This window comes from Tiliqua scincoides, chromosome 13, assembly GCF_035046505.1.
Source record: "Tiliqua scincoides isolate rTilSci1 chromosome 13, rTilSci1.hap2, whole genome shotgun sequence".
NCBI classification, from domain to species: Eukaryota; Metazoa; Chordata; class Lepidosauria; order Squamata; family Scincidae; genus Tiliqua; species Tiliqua scincoides.
The window spans coordinates 18,670,465-18,684,678 of record NC_089833.1 but is presented as its reverse complement, the minus strand read 5'-3'; the positions used below and the strand labels follow the sequence as shown (position 1 = coordinate 18,684,678).

At 51.5% G+C, this 14,214-nt stretch overlaps 1 protein-coding gene across 6 annotated transcripts in view; it reads left to right on the top strand.

The window, feature by feature from the left end:
• Positions 1–14,198, top strand: part of REXO5 (RNA exonuclease 5) — a 28,299-nt gene extending 14,101 nt beyond the window's left edge. The window contains exons 11-22 of one of the 6 annotated variants that reach the window (XR_010795031.1): positions 493–614; positions 1,437–1,554; positions 2,339–2,449; positions 2,558–2,695; positions 3,405–3,497; positions 3,739–3,958; positions 4,409–4,608; positions 4,716–4,825; positions 8,438–8,534; positions 9,932–10,014; positions 11,555–11,692; positions 13,885–14,198. Coding sequence is in view for 3 of the 6 variants with exons in the window: in XM_066640469.1 (XP_066496566.1) it covers positions 493–614; positions 1,437–1,554; positions 2,339–2,449; positions 2,558–2,695; positions 3,405–3,497; positions 3,739–3,958; positions 4,409–4,608; positions 4,716–4,825; positions 8,438–8,534; positions 8,997–9,155; positions 9,618–9,848 (1,599 nt within the window). In the remaining 3 variants the exon portion in view is untranslated. The other 5 variants (XR_010795030.1, XR_010795032.1, XM_066640470.1 and 2 more) reach the window with 5 other exon arrangements.
• The last annotated feature ends 16 nt before the right edge of the window (positions 14,199–14,214 follow it).

Below are 14,214 nucleotides of genomic sequence, written 5' to 3'. Positions count from 1 at the left end.
TCTTGGGTAGGGGCTTGAGGCATTTAGCTGTGAAAGATCTCCCTCTGCTGCCCAGCTTCCTGGCACTAGTTGTGGTAGCATTTAACAGTGAGGCAGGGATCTACTGCAAGCCATCAGCCGGGCTGGGATCAAGCAGAACCTTCATGTGGGAAGTCTGTGCACTAGAAAATGTTGCCAACCAAATGCCAAGCTTGGAGATCTGTGAAGCACGATTGGCTGCCAAACTGCAGCGTGTCTTGTCTTGTATCAGAGTAATCCTCATTGGCATACACCCCAATAACAGCATCCCGGCAAGAAGTATTGCTGGTAAAGTAATGGTTTTTTACAATGTCTTACAGCTATGTCAGGTTATAAGATTAAACAAAGCCTGAAGAATTATCCTTAATAACTACAGAACATAAAATAAAATAAAAATGGAAAATTAGATCTAAAGCCAGAAATATCAACCTTGTGTTAGACTTTTCTTGTAAACGGTGTTGATGCCACCCCGAGGTAGCTGAGCTGAACCTGGAATCCAGACTGCTGGGGGGGAAGAAGGAAGGAGACACCTGGAACAGTTCCTTGCCAGAGCTCAAGAATGGGGTCCAGAACTGCGCAGGGAAGCCTGTCCGACGGCAAGTAGCCATCGTTCCTTTTTGTTCTTCTGTTGTGGAAACTGCATCCTGCCTGAACAGTGTGCACAGCAAAGTCTCCCCGCAGCCAGGCTCTTAATGTGCTGGCAGAACCTCCGGAAAGAACACAGTACAAAGAACCATCCTGTGGAATTCTTGCACTCAGATTCCAGAACACTTTGCCCTGCATGACCCCCACCCCACCCTCGTCCTCTTAGCTTGCTTGTAGTTCTTTTGACAGAGGAGCACTTAGACTGAGCCCCTGGGAGGAAGCTTCTAATTGAAGGTGCAAGAGGCCTCTGAATGGGTTTCACTTTTGAGTATACTGTAGGAGGCCTTGTGAGGTATTGGATCTCGGCCTGACTTGCGTTGGGCAATGTGAAGTGAAAGAGTTCAGATTGTTCCACACTGGACCACAAATGGAGAGGTTAAATATTTGAATTCTTCCCAATGAAAGACACACACATCAAAACACCAGGCCAGCACTGGGCTCTCTCTGCCTCACCTCTCCTCCAGTGTGCTCATTTGTTGCGTGGACTGAGGTGTTTTGCAGGGGCAGCAGTTCTCGGGTTCAGCCCCGTCGCTGCCGTCTGAAGTGCGGCGGTCCAGGATCCTCCCGCTTCCGCTTATCTGCCTGGCTGTGCCTCGGGTGTCAATGGCTGACTTGCCTTGCCAAGTGAATCTGGGGCGCTTGTCCCGTCGTGCATGGGAAGCGCTTCCACAGTGTAAAATTGAGTGGGAGAGAGTGTTCGATCAAGGCAAGCTGGCAGTTTTCAACATAGCATCGTTGCCAGCTCTTCCATTGTCGTTTTGCTTTTCTCTCAGGCCGTCCAGCCTTCTAGACTCCTTGCACTCAGCTGGGCAGAAAACGCTCCTCCTGGGCAGAAATGACACACCCTCTTTCGACAATCCTCAAACAAACGCTGGCTCTTCAAACAGGCAAGTGAGTGATCAATATCCCTGCAGGACAAACTTTTTTCCTCCATCATAGTTTTAATTTTAAGACAGGGTGGCGCACCAGGTGGCACCATCCTGGCTCAGACATGGGATGCCAAGTGCAGCTGCTCCCCCCCGCCTCTTTCTCCCTGAACCTGAGAACGGGGGGAGGGGGGAGAAGACCCTGGGCTGGCCACTATGTGAGGCTGACTGAGGCGGTTCCCTTGGGTAGTTGAAGGGCAGGGGCCACCCCTGAGCTCCGCTTCTCCTCCCACTCCTGGAACTGTCCCCTCGGCAGGCGTGAGAGATCTCTGACTAACCAAAGTGCTTCGCAGAGGGCCGGAGGAGGACTAGGAGAAGGGATCTCAAAGCCCAGACTGTCACTGCTTCTCTCCCCAGATAATGGGGGGATCTTAAAGGGGCAGCCCACTTGGCCTGGCATCTTGGGTTCCTGGCCTGGTGCTCAGGTGCAGGCTCAGGGGAGCACTGAGGCTGGTCCCCCAAGGAACTCTGACTCAGGGATTTTGAGTGCCTGGCTTGGAAGCTTCCTAGCTAGTGGGCCTGGAACTGGATGCAGGACTGGTGGTTCTCCCCTGACTGTCCCCTCTTCTTCTGGGTCGGATTCTGAGTGCTGGGTAAGGATCAGGGCAGGAGCAGAGGTCAGCGCATCGCTGAGCCAGGAAGCGCTGCAGCATTTGGTGTGCTGCCCTAGGGCGGCACCCAGAGGTTGGGGCCAGCCCCGTCCTGCCCACATCCCTGGAATGTCTTGCATGAAACCTTCTTCCTTTCAGGTGCTCCAGAGAGCCCTGGAAGAAATCCCGAGGTCCTCTTTCAGTGTGCTTCAGTTTGCTTTGGATCCGCAGCATGTGGCTTCAGCTCTTGTTGCCAAAATTGGTGCAAAGGTAAATGGCACTTGACTTTCCCAGGGTTCCAGAGTGCCTATTCCCCCCCCTTTGTCCCCCTGTGTGTGCAGCTGGAAATCCTAGCGGCACCAACCCTTCTCTTCGTAGATGAGGGCCAAGCTGGCCAGCATGCTGACTGTGTATGCAGGGCCGTTTGGCAAAGGTGTCTGCCTCAAGTCTCTGAAGAGAACCTTCCGGGAGTACGGCCACATCCGCTCGATGAGAGTCATCGCAGAAACGGCCCAGGTAAATCGCAGTGCAGCTTTGCTCTTAGGCGTTGACGGCACAAGGCCCATTAGCAGGATCCCTGGCCTGCTGTGTCACCCCTTGCTGCGCCCCCCCCACCCCTGAGAGAGACATGTTGAAGAAAAGGGTAGGAAAGGCAGAACCAGCCAGGCAGCAGTCACGGGTCATACTTCATTGCGTGCCGAAGACCCCAGGTTCAGTTCTTGGTACCTGCCACAGGTGGGGCTGTGGACAACCCCGTCTGAAACACTGAGAACATCTGCAGTGTGTGGAGGCGATGCTGGGCTGGCTTGGTGAGAGGCGGCTCCTTAGGTTCCTGTAGGACAATCAAACCATGCCACAGAAGGCAAGGCTGCAGCCTTAAGATGGCAGCCACAACTGCACAATAGTTTCACAGTCCCAGTCAAGCAAGCTCAGCTGAACGGCAGCAGCTCTCCACAATGTGAATGTGAAAGGGGGAAGATAGAGCCAGTGCGCCTCACAGGCGTTTGATGGGAGTTCCAGAGGTGACGCCACCAATGAAAGGCCCTGCTTGTAGTGGGTGGCTCATCTGCCTCTGGCACCTGGTTGCAAGGCTTCTGTTGTTGGTCTGTGCATATGGGGGGCAGGGCCCGTATTGGAGGAGGAGGTGGTGCCTTAAGGTGGCTCCAGTAGAGAGGGAATAAGTTTTGTTGGGCAGCCTATTGACGTCTCCTTTCTCCCCCCAAAGCCTCACGTTGGCATCCAGTACGAAGTTCTAGAGGCCGCCCAACTCGCGGTGGAGAGTCTGAATGGAGTGGAAGTCGCAGGATCCTTGATTAAGGTGCGCTTGCTTTTGGCTGGAAATGTTGACCTGTTAGCGGCAACGTAAGGCCAGAGGAGGAGCCGGCACTGGCGCTCCCAGTAGGAGGCCTTCGCGGAGGCATCACGGCCTTGTGCCCTGGCTCTGCACCCCCACAGTACCCATCTCCAGGGTGGGCACCTCTGTGCTAAGGGCCTGGTTCAGGAGAGTTGCTGGCTTCTGTCAGGATGCCCCTATGTGTTGCTGCTCTGGTTCCTCCCAGGTCCAGAGACCCGTCACTGAACTTACGCTTGATTGCGAGACGCTTGTGGGAGAGCTGGAAAGCGACGCAGACAATGCCGGTGTGATCTACTTGGCAGGGCTGGGGAAGAGCCTGAGCGAGGCAGACCTGCGCAAGAAACTGGGCTGCCCAGCAGACCTGCGGTCGGTCTTCCTGCCGACAGATCCCAGCAGCGGAAGGCGGAGGAATTACTGCTTCCTGAGTGAGTCGGCCAGGCGTGGCTTCTGGGGCGGGGCTCAGGAAGCCGCTCTTTGGATGGAAGCGCACGGGGGTCGCTGTGGATGGGGTCAGTAGTAGGTTTTGATCACTGTAGTCGTGGATGTACCGGTTTCTCTTGGGTGGCTGTACAGGATTTGCCTTTCCCTGTGGAGCTTCCTTCCCTTGGCCCAGGGTCATCGCTTCCCTCTGGAGTGGTAATCCTGCAAGCCATGCCTGGATTTTCTGACTCGGGCACATTTTATTTATCACATCTGTATCCTCTCTTCCTGCCATGAAGCTCAAGGTAGCACGAGATGTGCACGGCTCTGCTATCAAGTCTTCTCAGCCAGTGGTCATCGCCACATTGCACGACAACAGAGTCTGTGTATTTATAATCCCTGTGTGATGAAGTGCTGGCTTCCCTGCATCCTAAATTCCCGCATGTCTGTGTTAGAATTTCATACAGCGGAAGGTGCCTCCAATGCCCTCAGCATCCTAGCGGAGCAGGCCCCCAAAGGCCGCAGGCTGCGTAGCAGAAGAGCCATCACGCCTTCCCGCCTCTACAGCTGGGCAAGCTCTCAAGCAGGTGACAGTGGCGCAGTGCCTGCAGTTCCTCACTCACCACTTGGGACAGGCCTCCAGGAAGAGGAGCCGGTGAGTCCATGTCCTTCCTTTCCCAGACTTCTGGAGTGCAAGACAGCTAAAGAGCCTCTGCATGTGCGTGTGTCCTTGATGGCAGCCATGTTGTCCTTCCTACGCAGGAGCAAGAATTAAAGAAAGCAATGAAGGCACTTGATCGCAAGCTCAGAAAACTCTACCGCTGCTTGCCGCATCGCACTCTGTGTGTTGTCCTGCTGCCAGGCACAAACAGGTGAAACCCTTTTACAGTTCTTGGTCCTCCATTCCCCTGACCTTGTACATTAACTGGCTAGCAGCACAGTGTTGGCCTACTCAGAAGTAAGCGCAGTGGGACTTACTCCCAGGTAAGTGTGTGTAGGCTTGCAGCATAGGTGTCCTCAGGCGAGCCACCCCCTTCTTGGCCTCAGCCTTTCCCAGCTGCAATATGGGGAAATAATACTAATTAATTTTGCTATAAAGACAACAGAGGGATAATAAAGAGAGAGGAGGTGCTCTGTGCACACAGAAGCCCTCTCCAAACACAACACGGGGGTGTCACAAAGCCAACAGAGCAGTATAGATCTGGGAGGCAGGACACTGGACGATGCAGCTCTTGGGCCCTCTCCAGCAAGGCTCTTCTGATGTGCAGAAAGGAACCCTGGGCACAAGATACCCACTGCCAGTTTCTCTGCCTCGCTCCTGTGTTTTTGATGTGGGAGTTGGAGTTCGTTCCCCTGGCCTTTCCCTGCCCACCCAGAACACAGAGCTGCCTTTCTAACCCTCGTGTGTGAGCCCTAAGTGATTATTGCAGGATGCTGCTTTTCAGGCTCCAGGAGCCAGAGACATCAGGATAGCAATTGCAGCTCTGGCCACTGAGCCAGCCAAGTGGGCTTGCAGGCAAAGAGTCACAAACTCTGGCCTTTCTCCCCCACCCCCACTCATCAGCTGGTGGAGGTTGCTGCCTACAAAAACCAGCTCTTAACCTGCGGCACTGCAAGCAGGAAGTGTTTGGGAGCCATTGGATTATCGGTTAGAGTGGAATACTAAATGTGGCCTTTGCTCCGCTGCCAGGCATGTGGCTGTTCTGGGGAGAGTCAGGGCAGCATCTACCTCAGGTGAGTGGCTGAAAGCTTTTGCCAGTATTGACGGAAGCTGTGCTGCGCTGCTGATGGAGCAGAAAGAGAGTGATGCACTTAGTGGGGGCAAGAAACAGTTCACGACCTTGAGCATGGCATAGCCTGTCCCCAACTTGTAGGCTGAAGGTCTGGAAACTGGAAGGCTGAGAAGAACAGGTGGTGGGCCGAGCACACCAGCGCATCACTCTCAGGTAATAGTAACAGAAGGCGTTAGTCCTTTCCGAGTGTGCAAAAGCGCTGCGTGTTTGTCATCCTGGCAACAACCCTCTAAGACGGGGTGTCAGACTCGTTTCATACAGCAGGCCAAAGCAGGTCATGACCAGAAATAAGCACTTTTTTGTCTCTTAGGAACTTGTTAGCTGCAAATGACTGAAGAGAAAATTTGCAAATCTGAATGCTATTTCCATGATAATGGGAGAGCCGAATTATCTGGCTGCCCTTTCAGCAGCGCCGCCTTGGCACAGCTCAGCAGCTGCTGGTGGTGCTGGGAGGGCCCAAGGGCTGGCTAAAGAGCTTCCACAGGCTGCGTCCAGCCTTGACACACAAGACCCACCTGCTCCTAAAGTCAGCGAGTCTTGTTATTCCCGTGGCAGACAAGTCATGAGCTGCATGGGATGCTGAGCCCCCTTCCTCCTCTTAAACCTCAGGGAGAGTCTGAGACCTGGACAGGGAGGGGCAGCATTCGAAAAAGCCTTCACAGTGGAGGGTTCGGGTCTCACTAGCCCCCTTCTGAGGCAAGCCCCCTTTCCCCGTGCATCTGTCGGTTTCACAGAAGGCAAGCCCGTGCTGCTGACTGTGTAGGCAAAGCTGGCGGGCGTCCAGCACTCTTTGACCTGCACCAAAGCTGGCACCCCATTCCTTGCTAAGCAGGGCAGGCTCTTGGCTTCTCTGGGTCTTCTACCCACAAGCATTGCAGGGCTGGAGGTCCCTGTTGTCAGGGGCTTAATGGAAGAAACCAGGAGCCCCCTCCAGCTTAGCCTGGTTCAGTTGTTCTTCCCTATAGCAGGCGCTTTGGGGGTGTTCTGCTGCTAGGTCTTAGTCTGCGTGCGGCAATCCTTTCAATGCTTTATAGCCATTGCTCTTGGGTCTCTTCCTCCCACCTCCAAACCCCACATCTGTTTAATCAACCCCAAGGGAGCCTGAGATGGGGATCCAGCCCTGCAGGCTTCCTTAAGGTGCCTGCCTCTTTCCTTTGACCCTGAGCTGTTGGTCAGCTCACGGAGGATCACAGAGAGAACAGGTAGAAAGGTCAGATTCACTGGGCCATAGCTTGACCCCTTCTGGACAGCATCCTGCCCCCCTGGACAGGAGACAGAGTTGCACCAACTCCAACACAAAGGCTCCAGGTTCAGACCTTGGCATCTCCATATGGAACTGGGAAAGAACCCTCAGCTCCGCAGGAGGCAGCCTTCTATTGGGTAGGCACATCCCCTGTTACAGAAGTCAGAACCTGGCTCTTCCCATCTTGGTTGCACCTGTAGGGGGTATCAGGCGAATCAGCTGGAGACCAGCCACTCCTTTGGAAGCTGCTGGTGTGATGAGAGGAAAGATGGCTGTAGCTCCTTCTACTCTGGCCTGCTGGAGATTGGCTCTGCGGCACCCAATCACTTCCTGTAACTGTGACATGATTGTCATCAGCAGCGGGTTCCTGCTGTTCTGCAGCTGGCAGGGGGAAAATTAGGCAGCACTGTGGAGACACACAGCTGCAGTGTGGACAGGCAAAGTGGGGTGGGTGCAGGCTATGGCTGTCAGAAGGGGGCAGCCATCCTCTCAGCAGCTGGGCTCTTGCACAGTGCTGATTGTTGTGTCTTATCTGGCAATCCAGGTATCCAGCTGTGGTGAAAATCTTTCTTGCCTCTTTTTACCCTTCCAGCCCCAGAGGCCTCTGGGACATCTCTGCATCCTGAAAAGGCTGCCAAGTCATTCTGCTGCAAGACGCCATTATCTTGGGAGGCTGCCCTTTGCTGGGGCACCTTCATCTTCTCTCTCCCTCCAAATGAGCAGCAGTTAAGTCTGCTAACTGGACTGGGAAGCTCCCGGGGTCCTCATTCTCTGTTGCAACAAAGCTGGAGTATTTTGTAACTGAAACCAGTGGCCTTGTGTCCCCTGTTAAACCCACCTTCGTTTCTCTTCCCTCTGTATGTTGTCTCCTGTTTGTCAGTATCTAAACTCTCGGTGTGAGTCACAGCCTCTTGTCATTTGAGGGTAAACATAGCAGTGTGTCTAAGTGACCAAGCTGCAAGTCAGGGCTTCCCTAGTGCGTATCTCCCTTTTGCTGTGGAACCTGACTTGATGGCCTTAAGCAGGCTGCTTGCTCTTGGCCTCACTCCTCACTCCTAGCTGCAATATGGAGATAATCACGCTTAGTTGCCTGAGGGGATTGTTGTAAAGAGAATCTTACAAATTGCAAAGAGGAATGGACCCTTCAAACTCTCTGATTCTGTAAATACTTGTGAAGCACTTAACATTTACACAGTGCTTTCTTAGGTGTGCAAAGTGCTACTCTGGTGAAGTCACACGTACAGTACATAGCAAGCATTAGATAAATAATGGTTAGTGTCACTCTCTCAGTGACAACAGTTTACACAAGTCGCCCCCACACAGCTTTCTTGCTGACGTGCAATTTGGCTTTGTTTTTAAGCAGTGCTTGTGCAGCCCTCTGCTGTTTGGCGATGAGCGGTTCCTTGGAAGGAGCCCTAATGCACATTCCCTCTTGCTTGCCTTTGCAGACTTTCTGTGCCGCTTCCTGGATTGGGCCTTGTGGGAATCAAAGAAGAGAGTGTGACTCCCTCCCCTTTAGACCTGCGCCCTGCGCACCAGCACTCGGTAACTGTCAAAATATCACATTATTTAAAGCGCCTGACCCTGCACTTAATGCTTGTTGCGCCCTCTCGCCTCCTCAGTTGGCTGCTGGCCAAATGCTGTCGAGGAAAAAGAGCAGCCTTGAAGGAGCCAATTAGAGGGTGGGGACTGTGACCATTTGGCCCAGAAGAATGTTTGTTTTTGGAGCTGCTTAAAGACACAGTTTGTGCATTCAGCACTGCTCCACTGTCCGTCTCCCCCCTCCCCCACAAAAGCTGTATTGTGGGGGATGAGGCCTGCCCACATCATCTCTGCCCAGTGGGCCTCTTAATGAACTTTCCAGAAAATGTTTGTCACATTCCCCACCACACACACACAGTGTGAAGGAAGCAGCGCACTTCAGAGCAAAACACACTTGACGGAACCCGGGGAAAATGGAATCTGTGATTCACACATCTTGGTTCCTTTCCATCTTCTTCATAAAAGGAAAGGTTTCAGCTCCCAGACGGGGGGAAGAGACGCTGTGAGGCAGGAATGCATGCCGGCTGGGAAGTTACTTCAGCACCCTGCAGGATTGTCACTCTGCTTGAGGGGCACCGCTGTCGGGTTCTAGAAGTCTGTGCCAAGGGAAGCCAGTCAGAGCAGGTATGGAGTGCTTTTCCTCTCCCCCCCCCAAACAAAGATTTGTTTTAAAAAACAGACTCCTCAAGTGCCAGGAACTACCTGTTCCCAACTGCTTGAACAGTTGCAGTGCTGGGCTGGGGGGTCTTTGTCTCCTCTGATGAGACAGGCACTCTGTATGTGCTCAGACACTCATCTCTAGCGCAGAGCCATCCAAATGGGCCAGATCCAGGGTTTGGACAAACCTGTCCACCCAGTGCGCGGACCTTACTGTACCACTGGGTTGCCGCATGTATGCCAACTAGTTTGGGGTTTGTTGCCACCAGGCAACAGATGTGACAGCCCAGAGCATCCCTGTCCCGATCTAGTCAGAATACACGTGGCAACCAGGTGGAACAGTAAGATACAGCCTGAACAAAGTTATTTTCATATGGAGGGAATGAAAGCACTCTGCACATGTTCAAGCATGCTTCCCTTGCCGCACAGACTGCTAGGACCAGACAGTGGCACCCAAGGAGACTCTGGTTCTGGTACCGTGAAGCCTACATGCTTGGACTGTCATGCTTGTGTTGGAATCTTGGGTCTCATTTTTTTCAGGTGGGATTCCCAAATCAATCTTTGTATGGTGATAAGCCAATGCCCCCCCCCCCAGCAATGTCCTTTCCATATTTATCCTACACACTGTCTCCCTCCTGTTGCTGCTTTGCCTCTTGGTAAAATGGGCCATCATCCTCCATGGGCCTGAATTTGGCTCAGTACTTATTCTGGTATGTGCTTCTTATTTCCCCTCCCCCACCTAGTTTGTGAACAGTCCCACAAGACTTTGTTCATGTTGATGCTGCACTCAAAATGGTGGCTAGAGGAACAGACAGTCTGCCATAAGGTAAGGTATGCGTGTGTGAGTCACCATTTAGCTGGATGCAATGCATGCCAGAAACACAATTTTTTAAAACCACTCCCGGTTGCCAAGGAAAAGTAAGACAGGCTGATTTACCAGCTGTGCAGGGGGGGAAGAACAGCAGGTACAGCTTTTCTCACCTATTGATGGTGACGTATTGATACTGACGGGTGTAGTTCTTAGCTGCAGGACTGTGAAGAGGTGCAGGCAGCTCTGTTTTCCCTTTGCATCTGGGCCTGCCTCAACATACTGAGCTCAACTCCATCTGCCTGCTGCCTTTACCTCTTCTCCCCCCCCATTCAAAAAGAAAATGGAGCAGAAGAGGGAGGGAGAGGAGTAGAATAGGGGAGGCTAGAGCGGCTGAAGTGCCACCCCCTGCTGTCTTTTCCTTCACACTTCTGCTGTTTCTCTCCATTGTTTTAGGCCAGGAAGCAGCAGGTGGAGGAGTCAGCTGCTAGGTTTGGGGGGGGGGGCCAGGGGGAAATGCTCAGTCTCAGGCTATAGAAGTATGGTGGCACTAAAGCGTAGGAGGCGACAGACCTGCCATGGGAAGAAAATCAACAGTAGCACTAGCCAGAACAGGTTGCTGAATAGTTAAGTTACTGAGCTGCGTCAGAAGCATGGTCTGGAGCTGGAAGATGCCAGGGCCTCACTGGCCCTCACTTTTTAGTCCCTGTTTTCTGCTGCAGCCTTGCTGGAGGATTGCGTGACTGGGAGCCTGCAGCGAACCATCACTTAACCCCCTTTTGAGGAATGTTTTCAAAAGGCAGAGCTTGAAATGTTAAGTGTAGCCCTGTCAGGCTCTATAAAATAGCAGCACTGAGTTCCCACTGGTCCAAGCAGCAGCCAGCTTCTCAGGCACGAATGGCCAGGTTCTTTCCTCCCAAGTGAACTGTCCTCTGGAGCAAAGCTGCTGGAAACAGGTGGCTGACCATTCATACAAATGTGAAGCAAGATGCCAGGGCTGTTCTATGACAGCTGTAGAGATGCAGGCCCTTTAATTGGGTGCCATCTGCTCCCTTCACTGTGGGGTAGGGGGTTGGAGAAAGGTCATTCTGCCTTAAGCCAGCCATCATAAGTCTGTGGCTTGCCCCAAAGCCAGTTTTGCTGGCCCCCACCTTTCCACTTCTGCGAGTAGGAGAAGCAGAGACTGACATGTAGCAAAGTAACAGGGCAATATTTGACACAGACCTGCGGGGGCCAGGAGGGCTTGAGCGGGACCCAGTGGCTGCCCAGCCCTTCAGAAGAGGCGTGACTAGAGGAAGGGGAGTGCAGAATAAAGCCCAAGCTGTGGGGCAAGCTACCTGCTCCTGTGCACAGCTACCCTGCAATGTTCCCTCTCTAATCTTTGTAGGGGATGTGCCGAGCTGGGCAGTGGTGGTGCTGGAGTGCTTGGCGAGGACATCATTGCTGTGTTCCAGAGCACCAAGGGGGAAGCTCCAATTGCAGCTTACCTCATTGATCAGAACACACATTCCCTTAGAAGTAGATACAATCTTTTTTTTCTTTTTTTTTTTTAACTCAGGAGCTGCAAGAAGAGGTTAAAGGAACAGCCTTCCTTGTAGGAGAAAGGAAGAGGGGTGTAGAAATCCACCTTTGGAAAGCGGATGGCTCAGCCACAGATTAAGTGCACCTGTCTCCAGTGCGTTTCAGGAGATAGATGGTAGGGACACATGCAGAGAACACACCTGCACAAAGAGAGAACACAAGCTGGCCTGGTACCATCTCCTACTACTCATCTTTTCATATGTTTATATTTGCTTTTAGTGTCAATATCAATCTTATCAGAACAGCAGGATGGGTTGGGTGGAGGGAGGGTAGCACCTGAAACAGAACTGAGTTAACAAATGGAAGAGGCAGCCTGGCTTGGAAGGAGCGCAGCAGCAGATGAAGAGGGGGAAAGTGGCTGATTTTCTTTTTCTTGCAAATAAATTTTCCCAGTACACTGAATGACTCAGGATTTCTTTGCAAGAGGAGAGTGGGTAGATCCCACCCTCTAAAGAAGGCCAGTAAGGGGTGGGAGATGCACTGATCAAGCAGCCTGGCTTTCATACAGTTCAAGGGGACAACCTGCAGCAAGTCAAATTTCATTATTGGTTGAGTTACTGTAAGGGGCCAAATCATCTCTTCTGCGACCCATGAGAAGCCCCAAAGAGGGCTTTTCAAGCAGGGGTCCTTCACAGGATGGCAGGTGGTCTTTTGTGTTGATGTGCATTAGGGACAGGTGAGCCAAGAATAACTCCCATCATGCCATCTGCTGTCTATTCTCAGCTATGTGACCATTGTGAGGCTAATCCAAAGCTCTCTGCTGCTGGCATGCCTGACCAGGTTAGCTACCCTCCTCCCTCCCCCACAGGACCAGTGAGTGGCTATCTGCTGGAACCTAACCCCAGCAGGTAACTAGAATTGACTGTATAACCTTGCAGGGTTGTTGTGAAGATGAATATTCTCATATTGCAGATGGGCAAGACTGAGGCCAAGAAGGAATGACTTACTTAAGGTCACATAATGAGCATATAAGCAGAGATGGGAACTGAACTGGGAAAGTCCTAAGTTACCAATCAGGCCTCTCTGAAAGCCTGGTAGTGATTCTGCAAGAAGTTTGGCTCAAAATCTAAAATCAAATAAAATGGGTCTTCTTTCTCACTGGTTGGAGCCGTGATAGTGAGTTGAGTATTGTTATGCCTCAACAGAGGCTCCAGCCTGCAGTCCTGCTGGGTCAAAATAACCCAGGCTTGTTCTCAAGTACTCCGGACTGAGCGTTCAAGTTTGTTTAATTCATAGCTTGCCCTGGCAAAGTGAGGTCCAAAACCACTTTCTGAACCCCTTGAAGACACACACATGAATCAAGATGAGCCACCACCACCCCCCACTTCAGGCAGATGTTCCTTTTGTAATTGAAACAACCAAAAACAAACATTAACAGAATGCACATGAAGCTTCAGCACGAAAGGGCTTTGTACCTGGCGCAGGGGCCTGAGGGATGCCTGCCCTCACTTGAAAACAGCACCTCTGTTTTTGTGCAGAACTTTAAAAAAACTTTTAATGCACTCAATAATAAACACAAACATACATCAGCCTCTGCTCCTGGCAGTCAAGAGAGGATGCAAATTTCAAGTTTAAAAGTCTGGCCTAGAATGGTTAGAGATTTAAGGTCTAATTTTGACCGCATGGATAGGACAACCTCCTTTTTGGTGAAAGAAAAAAAAGTCAAGGATAAAAGGTATAGAGGCTGGTTCTCCTGCGTGGAGAGCTGGAGCTTTGCAGCATCTGAGCTGGGGTGGGACAGGGTGAAAAGAAGAGGGTCACCAAGGGCAGAATCGCCTCCCAGTACACCTTTCTATTCCACAAATGGTGCAGAAGAATAGCTGGCCATTTTCCCCAAATCTCGGATGACTTACACTTCCCCACCCCAGGAAGGTACAGGTTTGTAAGCCACTTTGGAACACAACCTGCTTGAATGGCCCAACACATCTTTAAGTTAAACCTCCTCTGAATCTTCAGTTGAGAAATCAAAAATCTTAAACACAAGAAAATATTGTATACTTTAAATAAAAAAAATATGGAGATCAGGCTCATTTTGGGAGAAAGCCTCAAACTATCCCCTCTTACCAAGTTTTAAAACACTGACAGTTTAAAAATAACACAATGCTTCAGCCAGTGTTAATGTAACTCCCTTTCAGGTTTGCCACAAGTCCAAGCAAGCAAATAGTTCCAAATACAGGTGAAATTTAACAATAAATTCAGTCCTATTTAAAACATTGTGTAATCATTCCCAAATGGGATGTGCTCAGCTTACCCTGCAGTGCTGCCATCCCTCTTGCTGTGCTCACTGCCCTTCTTTCCTCCCCACAGAAGCTCCAGGCCTTGAAAGCAACAGCACAACAGGCAGATATTCAAGAGGTGCCCCTTTTCCTCAGCACTGTTTCCATACCATGCAAGGTGAATCTCAGACTGGGATGCAGCTTCTGAAAGAATGGCGGAGGAGCCCTGCCAGCCTGCCCAGCGGGCATAGCATTTCCTTGCACAGGGCAAATCTAGAATCTCCTGCGATTCCAGCTTAGCCATCAACAGGTTTTTCTGCATTGCAAGAGATGCTTCCACCAGATCTACTGCACTGCTCCTCCAAATAAAAGGAAAAAAGTTTATCCAAGAGTGAAATACATAAAATTAAAGCAGAGTTTG